This window comes from Anomalospiza imberbis, chromosome 20 (assembly GCF_031753505.1).
Source record: "Anomalospiza imberbis isolate Cuckoo-Finch-1a 21T00152 chromosome 20, ASM3175350v1, whole genome shotgun sequence".
NCBI classification, from domain to species: domain Eukaryota; kingdom Metazoa; phylum Chordata; class Aves; order Passeriformes; family Viduidae; genus Anomalospiza; species Anomalospiza imberbis.
In genome coordinates this window covers 10,803,039-10,820,583 of record NC_089700.1, presented here as the reverse complement: position 1 = coordinate 10,820,583, position 17,545 = coordinate 10,803,039, and the positions used below count along the sequence as shown (strand labels likewise).

The 17,545-nt window shown below is 47.6% G+C and overlaps 1 protein-coding gene across 5 annotated transcripts in view; it reads right to left on the bottom strand.

The window, feature by feature from the left end:
- Nucleotides 1-17,545, bottom strand: part of SGSM2 (small G protein signaling modulator 2) — a 38,660-nt gene that overhangs the window by 7,392 nt on the left and 13,723 nt on the right. The window contains exons 3-16 of one of the 5 annotated variants that reach the window (XM_068210770.1): nucleotides 14,159-14,321; nucleotides 12,248-12,409; nucleotides 10,250-10,317; nucleotides 9,603-9,748; nucleotides 9,085-9,219; nucleotides 8,562-8,686; nucleotides 8,198-8,265; nucleotides 7,669-7,832; nucleotides 7,033-7,162; nucleotides 5,541-5,675; nucleotides 2,848-2,998; nucleotides 2,217-2,281; nucleotides 1,690-1,835; nucleotides 1,152-1,280 (exon numbers count right to left, since the gene is read on the bottom strand). In XM_068210770.1, the coding sequence (XP_068066871.1) occupies nucleotides 1,152-1,280; nucleotides 1,690-1,835; nucleotides 2,217-2,281; nucleotides 2,848-2,998; nucleotides 5,541-5,675; nucleotides 7,033-7,162; nucleotides 7,669-7,832; nucleotides 8,198-8,265; nucleotides 8,562-8,686; nucleotides 9,085-9,219; nucleotides 9,603-9,748; nucleotides 10,250-10,317; nucleotides 12,248-12,409; nucleotides 14,159-14,321 (1,787 nt within the window). The remainder of the gene's footprint in view (nucleotides 1-1,151; nucleotides 1,281-1,689; nucleotides 1,836-2,216; nucleotides 2,282-2,847; nucleotides 2,999-5,540; nucleotides 5,676-7,032; nucleotides 7,163-7,668; nucleotides 7,833-8,197; nucleotides 8,266-8,561; nucleotides 8,687-9,084; nucleotides 9,220-9,602; nucleotides 9,749-10,249; nucleotides 10,318-12,247; nucleotides 12,410-14,158; nucleotides 14,322-17,545) is intronic. The other 4 variants (XM_068210772.1, XM_068210771.1, XM_068210773.1 and 1 more) reach the window with 4 other exon arrangements.

Genomic DNA, 17,545 nt, shown 5'->3' with positions numbered 1-17,545 from the left:
TTTTATTTTTACACATGGATCATAAATCTGATCGTTCATATACTTGTGGAGATCAGAGACAGCAAAATGCAATCTATGCAAGAAACCTCCAATATCCTTGCCTTTCTTGAAAATCTGAGATTAAAAAAAGAATGGAGCAGTGCTCAGTAGAACATTTCTGATGTACACACTACAGCTAGAAAATCTATAATAAACATCTACTAAGATGACTGGATTCAGGGGGGACAATCTGCACTGTGACCCAGTTTGAACAGTGAAGGGCTCTGTTTCTCCATCTGTGTTCAGAACTGGCTTCTAAAGATTATTGGGAGGAAAACAACTCAAATTGCCATAGAAATGTTAGTTTAGTGCCCCATTTGCAAGACACCAATTTGTCCATGGCAAGGCTTGAGGTCAGGCTGCCCTTCTGCTCTGCAGGTGCTCACAAGGATATAAATTACCCCTTGGCATGAAAAGTAATTGGGATTTAGCAAATGCCAAATGTTTTGATATATAAACCACTCCTTATCAATTTAATCCAGAACAGAATCAGCTACTGCATGAGTGCTACCTCCCTGGTAATAACACTAACTGAAAAGCAGATTAATGTGTTAATTATATCCCAGGCCAAACCTCATTACTGTTCCATCCAGTTCAGCCAATCTTTGGGTGATGTCGCAGAAAAGCAATGTTTTACCACCACACAGTAACTCCAGAGGGACCATTTGGGCTGTTCCCAGCTCCAGAAAAAATCCATGCATGCAGATGCAGCACCATGGAGAAAAGGTAGTTATTTCAACTTCAGTCTGAAGTATAATTCAGCTAACACACCATCTAAAAGAGGGGTGAGTAAAATTTCCATCCAAATGTCAATGTCTCCCCATTGTATAAGTGACAAATTTGTGGACACAGGGTGTGCTCAGGGCACGTGCATGCCACAGAGAGAGCTGAATGCAGGTTCTCCGACTTCAAGAAAGAGAGAAATCTCATTTAGTGGCATTCAGATATTAAAACTTAGTATCAAAACCCCTCTGCTAGCATGTGTTACTAATTTCTTCACTAGCGTTTTTCCCTTGGGAATATCACACAGTAATAAAGACCAACAGTTGCTATTCAGAAAACAAAACCTACTCTGCAAATGTAACTCAGATTCCACAGAAGCTATGGCTTACCTGGTCCATCTCTTTCTTGGCCATGCCAAATTTGTAGTGACCTAACAAGAATGGCCACACTTCCTTCCGAATCTCATGCTGGACCCCACCATAGTAAACTCTTCTTAGTAATTCCAGTTCCTTGTAGTTCTACAGTGGCCAGGAGAAAGAGGTGTTGAAGGCAATACATCAGTATTTAACTCAGGTACTCTCAGAGACACTTCACACTGAGTACAGAGACAGTGAAATGCATGCAGGACACTACATAAATTCTGCAGCTTGATTTAAGCCTTCAGGACCTTAGCTGAAATCCAGCCTAATGTAGGCTGTCATGCCTTCCATAAAAATAATCTAAATTTGAATAGATCAGTTGCTTTAATAATGATTTATATCTTTGCCACCATCAGAGAAGCAAAGGAGAGAAGAGACTGTAAGAACTGCCTGTCTCTCACGAGTTGAGAGGTGACCCTGTGGTCAAACACCTGTAACAGGTGATTTCCTGCCCAGCGCAGCAGCGCGTGGAGCCCGTGCAGGGACACGAAGGGCACGTGTCACTGACCTTCTTGTCCTTCTGGTACTTGCTCCAGACCTCCTTGGTGAGGCCGGCGGCGGCGCTGGCGGGTCTGTCGGGGGGCACGATGCTGTGGTTGACCAGCGCCGAGAGGTGCGTGCGCACCGTGGACAGGTGCCGGCAGTGCGCCAGCCCTGCGGGGACAGCGAGGGGGCAGCTCAGCCACAGGGGCCTGGGGGGCACCCCAGGGACAGCCCTGCCTGGACTGAGCTCGCTCTGCACCGTGGGAGAATGAGCAGTTACGGCAGAGCCAAAGGTGGAACAGATCGGACGCAGACCAGCAACATCCACGTCGTGTATCACGCTGCCACGTAAAACCACGTTCTGTCTTCACTGTGCACTGCTCCTCCCACTGCCAGCAGCAAAGCTCACAAATACTGAAACACTGGCTCTGCAGTTACATCCACCCTACTGCCCTGAATTTTGGGTCAGATTGCTTTCTAAGCCAAACATCCCATGTTGTTTAGATAGACATATGGATACCACATGGGCCAGCTATAACAAGCTTCACTTACATCCATAAAAGGCTCTGGAAATGATCTGCCTCTTCATGCTTTCACACAACATCTTTAGGGGAGTTCTGTGGAGAGGCACCAACAGGATAAGAGCAGGTGGTGAAGACAGAGCATCAGGAATTTCATGCTGATCCCTGTATCCTACACACAGCAATTTTTACTCTGCACCAAGATTTTTTTAGTTAAGGACACAGTAATAACAAACTCCACTTATTAAAGCATTTTCCCCACCAACGTTTTGGCCCCAGACAGATTTCCCCTTGGCACACACAGCCACAGCACAACTGCTGCAGGTACACTGTAGAGATCTGTGTCAAATTGTTGTCCTTCATTCAGTTGTTAATGACTTGTTAAAGATAACGTTCCCAGAGCTGAAGTATTTTACACTAGACAAAAGAACTCGATGAAATTTTTCTATCAAAATGTGACTTGAACAGAGTTTAATAGGTTAGTTTTAATAAACTAAATTTCTTGCTGCCTGACTTCATCTTTTTGTATTAGAAACTACTTGAAAATTGTTACTTGAAAATTGTTACTCTTTGTCTTGAGTGCTGCAACCACTCAAACCTTCCTGCTTTTACCCGTGGCATGCACGCAGTCCCCAGGTAAGCTCTCTGCACAGCTTGCTCACCGGTCGTGGATGCAGGTGCAGCAGCTGGGAATGTCGTAGGGAGAGCTGCCCATGGAACAGGAGATACAGGAGGAGCCCTGGCTGCAGCGCTCCAGCTGCCACGACAGCAGGTTTGCCCCAAAGCCTTGCATCTCTATCATCTCACTGGTGTCTGTGGAAAAACCAAACAAGACAGAAGGACATCAGCCTCTTCCGTTCTCTCCCCCTCCTCCTGTGCATCCTGATGGTTCATGCTTCACTTCTCAACAGCTCTGAACCTCGGTTCCAGAAACAGGAGAGCAGCATCCTCAGAACCACTGCTCTGGACCTGCAGCATGCTGTGCAGGGTCCCTTCCCTGGAAGCCAAACCCCTTCACCATTTGCCCCTCTCTTGCCCATGCACATCCCAGGTCATGTTTCAAGAGAATAGAGAAAAGGGTGCTGCAGTAACAACTAAACTGGTTCTTGTGTAATATTATGGAAATGTTATTTATGGCCAGAAGAGACAGTCTAGCCCAACCTTCTATTTAATTCAGGCCTCGGAATTTCATTTTGCAGTTCCTGGAATCAGCCATAGAACTGCTGGTCCAGCCAGAGTGAAAGCTGGAGCGTGAAAGAAATTAAGGCACACCGAGTCAGTTACTTTCAGAAGATGCTTCTTTTCCCCTCAGAACCAGATCCTAAAATACTTAGCACAGAAGGACAGTTCCAGTCCTGCCAATGTCTACTCTCTACAGGAGTATGTGATCCAACTGTACAATGCAGCTTCCTGAGTTATCCCTGCTCTACTAAATCTATTTGCCTTTTCAACCAGCTTCAGAAAGGCAACTCAGAAAATCAGCAGCTCCCTTCAGAAAGCTTGGCTTCAGCTCTTCACTCTTCCCAGCTGGCATTTGAACTCGTGGGGTTTTTGGTTTATAATAAATAACTGGCCTTTCAGCTCACCCATGATTAAAATTAAGGCAAATACAATAATGTATGTCGTAAAGTATGCCACTAAATTAACATTTACAAGCAAAATCCAGTCCCCTGGGCCGTGCTTTTAAAACAGATATTTGTTGAGTGGTGGGGAGGGGCAATTCCAAACCATCTCATGCATTTTAAATCAAGGTAGCACAAAGCATTTTAGGAGTGCCTATTAGAAAGTGGGCAGAGGTGAGGGAGGAGTGGAGTAAACCCATTTGTTAACAGAAAAAGCACAGGCTCATGCGGAAGCAGTCATGTGTGTTTCATTTCACAAAACAAAGTGTGATGCAAAAATGCTCTTCACCTTAATTCTTCAGGAAGGAGCTGAACGACCCAGTCTTTATTGCAGCTTCTTATTGGGTTCAAATAAAAACCACTGGATAAACATTTTTTAGATCATTAGTTTTTGCCTCCCCTCTGTAGACAGGAAAATTGGGTTTTTCAGTTCTAATTTTTTATTCTGTTTTTTAGAGAAACAAGGAAAGAACCCCACAGAACCTAAAGATTCAGATGAAAGGTACCTGAATTAGTGAAGAATTAGAGTGAACAGCATCTTTCATTTAATTGTAGTGGTGTTATCTGTAACTTCAGCTACATGCAAAAGTCGAGCATGTTGCAAAATGTCAAAGCAGATGGCTGGCAAACCTGCTACAACAGTGTTGTCATTATGGGATGGGGCTGCTGGAGAGACAGCAGCCCAGACAGGCTACTCCCAGGCACATCCCTAACTCTACCATCCCCTTCAAGATTAAATAACCAAAAGCAGACACCTGACAGCCATTCTAGTGGGATGACTTACATGTTCTATCAACTGACTAAATTGTGTTCCTTATGGTTAACTTGTATGTGGCACTTAAATGTCTTCCTTCCCAGTTTTGCCCATAGCCAGGCACATCAGTTAGGACACACTGAAACTTCCTAAAACTGAGTCTTTTTTCAAGGGCAACACTATTTTTGGAACTTCTTTCCATCCATGCCTTCCAAGAATTCTTTATTAACTTGGGCTGGGCTTTATCAATTTCTAGGGACCTCTCCCTTGGGATAAGTGTGTGGGCAGCCTAGAAGAACTGAGGCTCTCCTTGAACACCTGTTCATACCCTGTCTAACCCAGAACTTCGGCACTGTCAGAGATGCAGGGCAATTACTGTCTCTTGCAGTCGGTCCCACCAGTCCAGGCTATAAGAGAAAACAAGGACTTCTCAGAATTCAGAGCTAAACTACTGGATGCCAAATGCACACACATCCTGAGAATACCAACTTAACTAGTATGAAGAAATAGATGACAGATTTGTGGAGGGGTGGTGGAGCTCACAGCTGATCCTCTGAAGCCCACCCAGCCTACAGATGCAAGTGGAATGAAAGCACTGACCCCAGACAGGCACTGCATCTCCACACAGCCTTCTCTGCATACTCTGCTACCTCACCTGTGAGATCACAAAGCTGTTACACTCCCTCCTTCTCTCCTGAGAACCTGCTCTAGTGTCCAGCCTTTATGAAGGTGGGGCAGGAAGCCCCATAGCAGAGGAAGCTTGCTGCTCAGCAGCACACGCATCAAGGGACAGGGAAGATGCTGCTCTCACTCCCCACGGGCTGTGAGCCCATTCCCAGCCTCTCCACAGTCACCTCCATCTCCAGATCTCATGGTGTGAGTGAAATGTCTTTCCCTGTAATAATGCCAACACTGTTGTATGCATCAGTGGAAGGAGCTGCAAGAGAGCTCTGGGACACAGGGGGAGGAGGATAAAAACCTTTCATCCTATTAGGAGCTGTGAGGTTCCGAGAGCAGATCATTGATAGCATTGCGTGTAGCTTATCTTCCTCCTCCTCATCATCGTCAACAGAGGTAGAGCGGCTGGCAGCTAAGTGGTGGTAGTTAATAGTTACTGCTCAAAGAAAATAGTGAAAGAGGAGCATAAGAAGAAAGAACTCAGTGCTGTGGGAAAGCTCAAAAGGACATGGTCAGCAAAGACAACGGACCTGAATCCTGCCCTCTGCTCGAGGGCACAAGCTCTTGTAAATGGGTGTGGAAAGTGAGTTTCTTACAAAACAAAGCATGCTCCACCAAACTCAGGCCAGCCTTTGAGTGTGCACAGGCTGTGAGAGCACACGTGGCACACCACGGCCAGGGAGAAAGATCCCAGTTCCAGCCTGCAGCAGCTGAGTATGCTTTTGAGCAAAGCTGCATGGGAATTCTAGGCTCCAGCTAGCTTCTGTCCTTCACTGTGCCCTAGCAGCGCTGTGGTCCCTTCTCTGAAACCTGTGCCAGATGCATCTGGACAGCAAACGTCACTCCCAGCTGTGTGTGGCTCTGCAGACAGGCAGAGTTGCTGCCTGGCACAGGACCTGCAGCTCCTGCCCCACGAGCCCCTGCAGCCCTCCACCGGGCCAAGGCACAAGGTGCTTTGTTACCTGTGCCAGCCCAGGAGCCCTGAGAAAGCCCAGCCAGCACTGCGGCCTGGGGTCAGGAGGCTGCAGAGGAGACTCCTGCTTTCTCAGCTGCAGGAAGTCCCCGTATGAGCAGTAACTCCAAATCCCCTGTAAACTTTAGGGTCTGACCTTCCCAGGGAGTTCTGGCTTCTTTGCCAAGGGGAATAAAACTGAACATGCTGTTTGAGAACTAGCTCAAATGCCTTCTTGCATGTAAGGAATTTGTATTCACTGATGACATGAGGTGGTTTGGTGCTTGGGAATTCATTTTGTTTCCTTGGAAAGGCCTTTATTTATCCATTGTTAAGTTTGTGCTTCCAAGCCAGGAAAACTTAGCCCAGGGAGTTCTTGGGGTACTTTTAAGGGTTTATGGTTGAGTTTTTTTCCTAACAACAACATTATGAGCAAGCATTGTGGCCAGTAAAAATATCCTCACTTCAGGAGCAAAACTGCTCTTGGCTAGTCAAGCAATCTTTTTTGTTCCAGTCTCAGTTTGCAAGCCCAGGGGAGTATTTTGAAAACTTGCTCTGTAAAACACAGAGTAAATATAAGATTGCCCACCTCAACTCCATTTCCACTGGAGTGGAAAAGATAACAAGTCTCACTGCATTAAGGAAATCTAAGCTGTACCTGTTGATCACAATTATCTCTCAGTGAAATTTATTAGAGGTTTGGTTTTTTTACCCCCTTACAAAACTGTGTCTTGTCACCTGCAGGTTCTTCCCAGGATATTACTTCAAGATTTTCTCAGGTGCCTGATTTGTTTTTTCTTTTTTTTTTTTTCTTCAAACAAAGCAGAACAGAGGCACTTACTGTTATCGTGCTTGTGTCCAGGATAAATTATTCTGAAGACATAGTCTGTGGATGTGTCCTCAGCTGGCATCTCCTCCAGGTCCACTGATTTGTTGCTGTTCCGTTTTCGAAGCTTTGGAAACACCTTGCCCTAGAGAAAATAATAATTCCATATATTCAGCTAAGAGTGACTAGCAGAGTACAACAAACTAAATACTACAGACCTTTGGCATCTTAAATCTCCAAAGTTTCAATGTTCGAAGGAGGTGAGGGAGAAAACAGTCGAGTCCTGTATAGGTGGTGGTTTAGGGGTACTTGATACTACTTTTCTGTGTGCTGCAAACCAGCCTTTTCTTGTAAACTATGGGAGCTGGGCACCCCAAGCCTCTGGCAGCAGCTCTGTCCAGTCCCTCTGAGTCTCACTTCTATTGTGTGGGTTTGTATCTTGATGCAACAGCAGATTCCAGCTCATTGCTCAATGGGGTAATGAAGGTATGAACAACTTTTAAAGACCATGTGTGTAAGAAGCAGACTGGACTAAATGGAGCTGTTTTGTATCCTACTTTACCATAAAGCTGCTTGAAGTCAGCGCCAGACCCTGTGGAGCAGAGATATCAACACTAGCCTCACCCAAGAGCTCACCAGGAAAAGCAGTACCTTGCCCTGCTGGGACCACAGCGGGGGCTCCAGCTGGCCACGGGGCAGGAGCCCATTTTCCAGACAGGACAGGAAGGCGAGGAGGTGCCCTCCTTGGGGGAAGTGCAGCGGAGGCCTCTGGGTCCCATCCTGACTCACCAGCACTAATGTCCATCTGCTTTCTGCTGCAAGGAGGACAAGGGGAGTCCACACTGTTACATCAGAGCCTCAGTTTTCTGCTCTTACCTTCTAAGTGAGAATTTTATTTGGGATCACCTCTACGTAGATAAATAAACCTTTGTAAGGCACAGTGTGATCTAAGGATGATATCAGCCCTTTAGTCCTAAAGAAACTCAAGATACAAGCAAACTGTGAAGGCCTCATGCAGTTGTCATCCTCTATCAGCTGAGACTGGAGATTTTAACACTCATTCCCACAGGGCCAGAACTAGTCAGAGGTGATCCCGACACTGAGGGAGGAAAAGCAATCATTCAAGTGGCTCTCCTGTTTATGTATTTTTAAGGAATGTATACTTAAGGGTTATGCTTACGTTGCTGGTGGCAGTGGATGCAGACGATCTGGCTCAGTGGCACAATCAATGCGTAGTCCCAGTAAACACTAAAAAGGAAGGAAAATGCATAAAGATTGTTTTTTCCATATTCAGGAATGCTTGCAGTTCCAAGCACCTGATAGAAAGAACTCTGCTAAGTTAATAACTGCTTATTAAATTTGGTCAATGAAAGTAAATTATTAGTCAAGTAAATGGCAAAGGAAAGCTGGTTTCTCCACACTGGATATTCTGGTACCAGGTTTGTACAACCTCTGCTTCCCTCTTCCCCCCTCCCCTTCCTCTTTCCTGGTGCCCCCCTGCAGGTTACACAGTTCTTCCCATCTTTCCTGAATGCAATGAGTACCTTTTCTCCAGTTCTGAATCTCCAAGGGTTCCGTTCATCAGCTGGTTTGGAGTCCATTTTAATGTCAAACTATCTGCTGATTGATGAAGGGAGAGATACCCAGGAATTGCCTCCAAATCATCTTTCTGTTCACAGAAGCAACAAACAGACAACCCAGGTGACTCAAGTGCACAAAATATCTGCATAAAATATATGCTCCAGTCTTTCTATGCCATGCAAGTTCCATAGCTGCAGTATCTGGGCAGTGTGGAGGGAAACCCTAACAGCAAATGTACTGGTATACAATATTGTTACTAGCAAGAGGGGAAAAACCACAACACAGTCAGCTGGTTCATGAAATGCAGTCCGTTCCTGCCTACAGCCCACTGCTCTTTGACAGGGGTCAGGCAGTGAAAGCATTTGTCCCGTGTCAAATCTACCCCAGCACAGGAGAGCCAAGCAGAAGGCAGCTCTGTGCTGAGAACAGAATGCAGCCAGCCCTTGCCAGGTGGGAGCTCTACCCCCAGCTCCACCCCAAACTCACCGGCTGCACCAGGACGTTGTTTTTGCCGTAGAGAAGGTGAGTCCTGGAATTCTGGTGCAGGGACTCCACGTACTCCCGTGCTGACGCAGCAAAGCGATCTTCCGACGTGCTGCCACTGGAGTGGCGCTTCCGGATCTGCACACACAGCCAGGCAGGTCAGCCAGGGCACAACACACAACTCCATCTCTGCAGAGTGCAACTCCTGTGCAGCCAGGGGGCTTTGCAGAGACATCACCTGGACTCTCAACTCAGCCCTGATCACGGCAGCTCAGAATTTCTTGTGAGCTACCTGGTCAGATCACAACTGTCAAAAGCCACAGAATTTAGTGCTGGATCTCAAACTTTTCTATGTACAGATAAAAGGACACTGTGGCCCAAACGGACTTCTAATCTGTGATAAAGCTCCGTTACAGAAGAAAGAAGAAAGGCTGTTCCAGATTCAGGTATCTCCCTCATGGGGCTGTTTTCATGATCAGCCTGTGCCCTAATTCAGAGGCAGGTACAGAGTAAATACCTACTCCCAGGGCTGGGCGCTTGGAGGGCGAGTCCTGGCGGCCGTGAGCGCCGTGGATCCGGTGCCGCTGCACCAGCTCGTCGGCCGAAGGGTCTGTCCAGTAGTGGTCAGCTGTCTTTAGCTTGGTGTACTCCAGAGCACACGGTCCAACTAGGAAAAGAGACCAAGGGAGGACCCTTCTGAGTCTGCTCAGGGACATACTCGGTGCTATCCTGCTGGCTGAGCACTGAAGGTCAGATTTCCTTCTCAAGCCAAGTGAATAATAATGGTCACCAATCCTACGGGATCAGCCCTCAATACAGACAACAATGTAATAACGTATCACTCCTATTATCCAGGGCTGTATAAAAGTATTCCTGTAGGACACAGTACCCTGCCACAGCAGCATTAGCAGCTACAAACTGCCAGCAAGCATTCAGTAAAAATCCATTCCCATTCTGCTTTCTAATCCAACCAATAACTACTATTAAAAGCAGACGATCAGTCTCTTCTGGTCTTGTAAGCAACAAAACATCTTCACTGTTGCTCTATTATAAATAGTTAACTACACACAAGATATAAAATTCACCTCTTGTAACATTGTCATAATGTTACATGCATTAAGAAACAATTACTTTCTTCAGCATAAAAAGTAACTTTGCAAGAACTCACCTAGCAGAGAAGCCAGTATTGGGCCACAAACAGGATCTGCCAGTAAAGCTTCCTTTTCATAGTATTTACTACGAATAAAAGATCAGAGCTCAGTTAAAAACAGTAGTTGGTATGAACCATTTCAAAGCTTGGGTTTAGCTACAGGTCTAACACAATGGGCCTCTTGATATGCTCATTCTGTCTCATCTGTTTTCCAGATGACTTTGGAGAGGCAGGAGCTTGCCTTGTGCTCAGTGTGTTAACCCAGTATATTTGATTTGGGACTTTGGGCAGAATTGCAATATGGGAACAAACAATAGTTCTCTGCAAGCAATTTTGTCCATTTTCCACAGAGACAAAACAATCCACACATTCTCAAACATGTCTTCCATCTGTGAGGAATCATCCTGAAACACTGTGAGGAACTGTGAACTACTACACTGCTCTTGCAGTGACCCCGAAGTCCTGCCATTGCAGCAGGCAAAGCTGCTTTACAAAACCACATAGCCAAAAGATCCAACCACCCTCGGTTCTCGAATGCCACTGTGCTCTGTGGTCTGTTCACTAGATGGGGCTCAAACTCTAAAGCACCTGCTCCTCCTCCAGGACAGAACAGCTGAAGGATGTCAACATGGAGCATTTGAGCAGTAATGACACAAAAATGCATGGTGACAAGCCTTATGAAAAGGTTTGTTTTCTTCACCGAGTCAGGTTCTCAAAATCACACACCTGCAATGGAGGACTGATCCTAACTCATCTGAACGATGGGGAAGGCACTGAGGTGAACATCTACAACACAGTGGTGGAACAACTGAGAGCAAACTCCCCCGATGTGCCTCCTGTGGATTATGTGGAAAAGAAATTAAAACCCCTTGTACCCATGTATCTGCAGACACTGAGGCAGTGGACTAAAATGCTTTCATTAGCTGTCTCTGGGACATGGCCAACCCTCCCTCTGCCTCTTCCGCACACAGCTCATGAAATCCAAGCTGGCATTACATATCCCAGAGCAACTGTTTGCTTGAACAGCACAAAGACCTTTCTGCCATTCTCTTGCTTTTAATGGCAAGACACATAATGAAAACAAAGCTGATGACAAGGAAAACAGTAACACAAACTTGGAAAATACTGTGAAATTTGCCCTTGCTTTGCCCTTAGCTCTCATCCTTGTCAGACCCACTGGCTTTGGATGAACAAGAATGTGTTGCCAGTGCAGAACAATAAGAGCACCCCTGCCAGCAAACTTTCTTTCTGGGTCCACATCAAGCTTTAAGGTCCCTTCATTCTCTTTTTATGGGAGACTGTCCTCGGTGTGCCCAGTTAAGTCTTCTCTATCATGGGTTACAGGAGGGCAGGAAGGACAGGAGTTGAGAGCCACTCCTTGGCAAACCACAGCTGATGCTGGGCAGCAGGAAGCAAGAGCAGAACTGAGAGGATTCATCTCTGCCTCTTAAGGAGTCCGTGGGGAATACATTCATAAAGCATTGATGCTCTTCTCTGGTTTTGCAAGGGAAGACTTTCACTTTACACAGAGCTTGATTTTTCTAAAAAGGAAACATGATTCAAAGAACCTGTTTTCACAACCCTAAGGTTTTATGTCACTAGCTCCTCCTGTTATAGTTCTCCTTTCTTTCATCTACAAAAGGCATTTTCCTCCCTGACATCCTAAGTTCCAAAGGATTATTTTCAACTCATGAACTGGTAGAAGATATTTCTATTCCACTAAAGTCTAGGTCCCATTACAATATGGGCACCTAATGCACTTGAAGTTAGGTTTGTAGCTGATTTCTGGAAAGCTGAATGCCTGTTAATGTTTTTGTTTTTTTTTTTTTGTAAGCCTGAAACACTGTCAATGATGAAAAACTAAAGTACATTTTTTTTCTAAATGCCTACATAACTGGTTTTCATCTTACCAGAAGCCTTCATCACAGGGGCTGTCAAAGACTTTTGATGAAATCCCTTGCTGCAGACACCTAAATGCAGTCCAACAAATCCCTGTGCTTCTGCTGCTTCCCTTACCTGCAGTTATCAACAATGTACTGCACAATCTTGTCCAGCACCTTCTCAATCAAGGCTGTCCGAACCCAGATGTGCTTGATGGCCTGAGGTGTCAGGACAGGTGTTTTGCTTGTGGTTGATCCCTGCCTTTTGAGGGGTTCCTGCCCATTTGGCTGATTTTTCCTGCAAAAGGTGATAAAATAAAAGCAGTCAGAATTTGCTCTTTTTGATAACAGCTCCATCATCTAGTGAAACCCATCAGGTAACACAGTGCAGCTGCAGGAGAAAGGTGGCTACAAAGCACAGGGGCACATGCCTTGGCTCTCCACACGCTGCCCCGGGCTGAGGGGACAGGAACCCCCTCAATGTCTTTTCCAGAAAACTTCCCCCTTAAAATAGAAGATTCCATTTTGCTTCAATGAGGAAAGAAACCCTGACATCTTCAGGTTCTTTGCCAGCACTTGGGTTCCCTGTCAGGAAACTGTCCAGTTACACAGAGTTAATTCATCTGTTTGGGGCAGTTTGTGTGAGATCTGTAATTTCCCCCCTGCACCTACAGGAGGCCAGGACAGCATCCCTACAGGCAAGGAAGACAGGTGACACCACCAGGACGATTTGGGTGTGTTTAGCTGCATCCTGAACAGGGGTTTTCTTAAGCCTCAGGAACAGTTAGGCTGTTACAGCCCTTCTGTCTCATTTCATACATCCAGCAGAGTGAGTCCACCCCCTGCAGTATTTCCAATAGTATCTTTTCTGTGTGTATTTTCTACAGCACTTACAATTTGTGCCTATTAATAGCTGAAGAACACACAAAATTTGTCCAGGAGAAACCACAGAATTTAAATTCATTTCCTCCTCTCTGTTAGAGGATACAGCCAAAGTTCTCTGGTGGTTAGAAGGGTGTTTGTGTGGGCTCTTAATCAGGAGAGAGGCTGGTGAGTTTTCAGTAGAAAGCATCCTTCTTCCCAACATGTAAAAAACTAAACTTAATAAAATCCCTGTCTGTATCAGTAGGCCAAATTAAAAATATATCAAAAATAGGTACATACCTGTCAAAAACTACATAACAAAGTCTGATAATTATAAGTCTAATAAAGATAAATGTCAGAAAATTACACAGAAATATCAGTGCTAATTTAAATAATTGTCGGTAATTAAAGACAAGCTCTCTCAGCAAAGCCCTTCTTTACAGCAAATTGATCAGAGACTAAAAGTTCCTACGATGTGCAAAGAGCTCTAGGGGCTCAGCAGTGCCTACAAACAGAATTAACAATGCTCTTGTCCTGAGCTCAAAGGACAAAACACTCATCACTGTGATTCCATCTACAGAACCACATGGAAAATTTCAACTTTGCTACTGACTACCAGCAAGAAGTCTAAGACTTTCAGTAGCTTCAAGTCCTTGACTCCAGGATTCTGTTGTGCTCTAGTCCGGTATGTACTGAACAGCTTTCCTATAACATCCTGCTTCCCATCACTCTTTGTATCCATTAATTTAACTGTTTCTGCTATGAGACCTAAACATTTGTTCCTGGTTTGCCAGGAGCACGCCAAAACAGCTTTTCCAGTATGTCTGTCTTGAGCTCCTCCTTCCACCCCCTCCCTTCCCACACACGGTCCAAGCTGGTCCACCATCCCCAGGCTGTGAGCCCTCTCTGAAATCACCAGTAATTAGTCACTTCTGTTGCTGTGTGTGGGCCAAATGTGCTCCTCTGCTGCACTGAGAAGCAAAATGAAACACCAAGGCCTCAGCTCCCCATCTCTGTCCCTTTGCTCACTGCCAGCTTGATCAAACACAAACATCTGCGGGCACTGGCGAGACCAAGCTGCATCACCCGAGACAAGCCTGTGTGCACTCACGGGGCAGCCTGTGTCCCAGCATGCTGCACACACCCTGCATCGACTTGGCTGATAAACAGAGCTCGGCCTCACCTGCTCTCTACCTGCTGCTGCAGCTCCTGCACCTTCTTGCACACGTCTCCAGCTATGGCACAGGTCTTGCCCACCTTGGTGAAGAGCGCGGCCACCTTGTCGGTGCGCAGGAAGCCGGCGGCCCTGCGCTTCAGCATGTGCAGCAGACACGCCTCCACCACACCTGTGGGAGGGGGACAGAGCGTTATGGGTCCGGCTGCCTCCTGCCTCCTCCTCGGCCAGCACCACCTGCTCACTGCCACTGGGCACCTGTGGGGCAAGAACAGAGCTGGGGGGACAGACAGACAGACAGACAGGAACTCGGAATCAGGTGACGTCAGCATGAGTCCAGTCTGCTACTACGAGCACCTTGTAAAGTACAGATAATGGCAGATAAATGAACTGGAATCTCTGAGTATTTTCACCCCACTTTACATGTGCTACACAGAACCACACTATCATTCCCTGATGGACACCAGTAAAATGCTGCACTGCACTACGCCAGCCTTGCAAGACTGCAGCAGAAATCTACCCAGCTCTCCTGTAACCTGCTGCAGGGCAAGGAAATGAGAAATACAAATTAAAACAACCACAACAAATCTAAACAAAAAAATAAGCCTTCCTTGTCTATCAGCTTCTGAAGTGAGGCTGCAGATGACTCACAGAGCCATACAAAGGGATGAAGACCAAACCAGGTGTGTGCCAGGTGTGTGCCCAGGGCAGGGCAGCCTGCGCAGGGCTCTCCTGAGCGGGGTGGCAGCAGGCAGCCCATGGGGACACTGCAGCTCCCCACCTTAAATACTGGCTACAGCAACAAATAGCACTCTGTGGAAACCCAGGGCAGACGGGGGGATATCTGCTCTGGCACTCAGCAGCTCTTTTTGAGAGAAGGCAGCATTTTGTTGTACTTTATGCCAGGTGCTGAGCATTTCCTGAAAACTCCTCTCTTTATTGTACTTGAAGGCTCCAAATCCCACAACACCTGAAATCCTGCATCTGAAAAAGACCTGTCCTCACTGTTTGGACCCTGAAACCTATCCTGGGTCCCAGACCAGCCTGGGGTCACACAGAAACAGCTCCTGCTGGACCCTGGGGAGCCCCAGAAACAGCTCCTGCTGGACCCTGGGGTCACACAGAAACAGCTCCTGCTGACCCTGGGGACACACAGAAACAGCTCCTGCTGGACCCTGGGGACACACAGAAACAGCTCCTGCTGGACCCTGGGGACACACAGAAACAGCTCCTGCTGGACCCTGGGGTCACACAGAAACAGCTCCTGCTGGACCCTGGGGACACACAGAAACAGCTCCTGCTGGACCCTGGGGACACACAGAAACAGCTCCTGCTGACCCTGGGGACACACAGAAACAGCTCCTGCTGACCCTGGGGACACACAGAAACAGCTCCTGCTGACCCTGGGGACACACAGAAACAGCTCCTGCTGACCCTGGGGACACACAGAAACAGCTCCTGCTGACCCTGGGGACACACAGAAACAGCTCCTGCTGACCCTGGGGTCACACAGAAACAGCTCCTGCTGACCCTGGGGACACACAGAAACAGCTCCTGCTGACCCTGGGGACACACAGAAACAGCTCCTGCTGGACCCTGGGGTCACACAGAAACAGCTCCTGCTGACCCTGGGGACACACAGAAACAGCTCCTGCTGACCCTGGGGACACACAGAAACAGCTCCTGCTGGACCCTGGGGTCACACAGAAACAGCTCCTGCTGACCCTGGGGACACACAGAAACAGCTCCTGCTGACCCTGGGGACACACAGAAACAGCTCCTGCTGACCCTGGGGACACACAGAAACAGCTCCTGCTGACCCTGGGGACACACAGAAACAGCTCCTGCTGACCCTGGGGACACACAGAAACAGCTCCTGCTGACCCTGGGGACACACAGAAACAGCTCCTGCTGACCCTGGGGAGCCCCAGAAACAGCTCCTGCTGACCCTGGGGACACACAGAAACAGCTCCTGCTGACCCTGGGGAGCCCCAGCCCAGGGTACGGCACAATGGGGCAGTGCCCTGGACTCAGCTCTGGCACGCTCCTGTTTGCTCAGGACAGGAGCCTCAGCCACAGACACTGAGCAGCAGGGCTGATGCTGCTTCCCATGCTGGTGGCACTTCCAGCCAGAAGGAGTGCCTCAGAAGCCACCCACGCCCTCGGGCACAGCAGCCTGTCCCTGGCAGGAGGAGCAGGAGCCATCCCTGAGTGATCCCTCTCAACCACAGAAGCCTCCCCTGCACTCGAAGGACAGCGGGTGGCGGAGGCAGAGCTGTGGTCTGGCAGGAGCAGGAGCAGGAGCAGGAGCCCAGCGCTGACGCCATCTCCGAAGCAGGCTGGTGTCACTGCCAGGGGAAGGAGCATCCGTGCAGGGAACGCCGCAGAGCCGCGGGCGGCACGGGGACAGGGAGTGATGACAGCACGGTCTAGCTCCTGTCTAGCAACCATCACAACAGCTCTTAACCCAGCAACTGTTTTGCTCTGTCTTTCAATTAGAAATAAAGAAAAAAGAAAAGCAGCTTTCCAGATGCCTGGAGCAATGCAGCAATTTGATTCCAAATCTTAGATGAAGCAACCTGCCTTTAAAAATAACTGCAAAGAAGTGCATTGCTGTTGCTTAGGAAACAGACTCTCTTCCCACCTTCACCACTTTTTTTTATTTCTTTAAAACAATAAAATATTAATGAAACAAATTTAGTGAAAAGCACAGCAGGCACAGCTTTAATTATTAACAAATGCTGCAGCTGCCACTGAGGGCAGTTTCCCCAGTGACTATCCCTAGAGCCCCAGTATTTAATTATTCCATTGTGACATTTCTCATCACAAGAACTGGGTAAGACCAGTCCCCAGCTGCCTATAACGCACACACAGGGGTCATCTGCAAGGGGCGAGACACTGGAATTTGCTGCTGGACTGCCTCAAAATGTATTTTCCACAGGACAAGAGATTAACACATGTCCAGTTCTATGTGTAAGGAACCCCTGGACTGGGGGGCAGGTTACAGCCCAGCCTGTGTGACCCTCAGCTCACTTCATTCTCCTACACTTCAACCCCAGACCGAGACTATCAGCACTCTTCTCTCCAGGCTCCTTCCTACACGAATTATTCCAGAACAGCTGGAATGCATTCACATCTGGCTTGATCTGAGTGTGCTTGCAAATACACTGTGGCTTTTATCCAGTTAAACTATAAAATATGCAAGCAGGGCAGCACATCTTGCGACACAGATGCCATCCCATTCCAACGCGGGGGACCGTGTGGGTGCCACCCTGGTGGCACAGGACAGCAGCAAGGGATCCCTCCCGGCCACGGCATGAGAATGGCGCAGCAGAGCAGGGAGGGAGCAGCTCCCTGGCAGAGCCCCCCAGGGCTTCCCTTTGGCTCTGTGTCCCG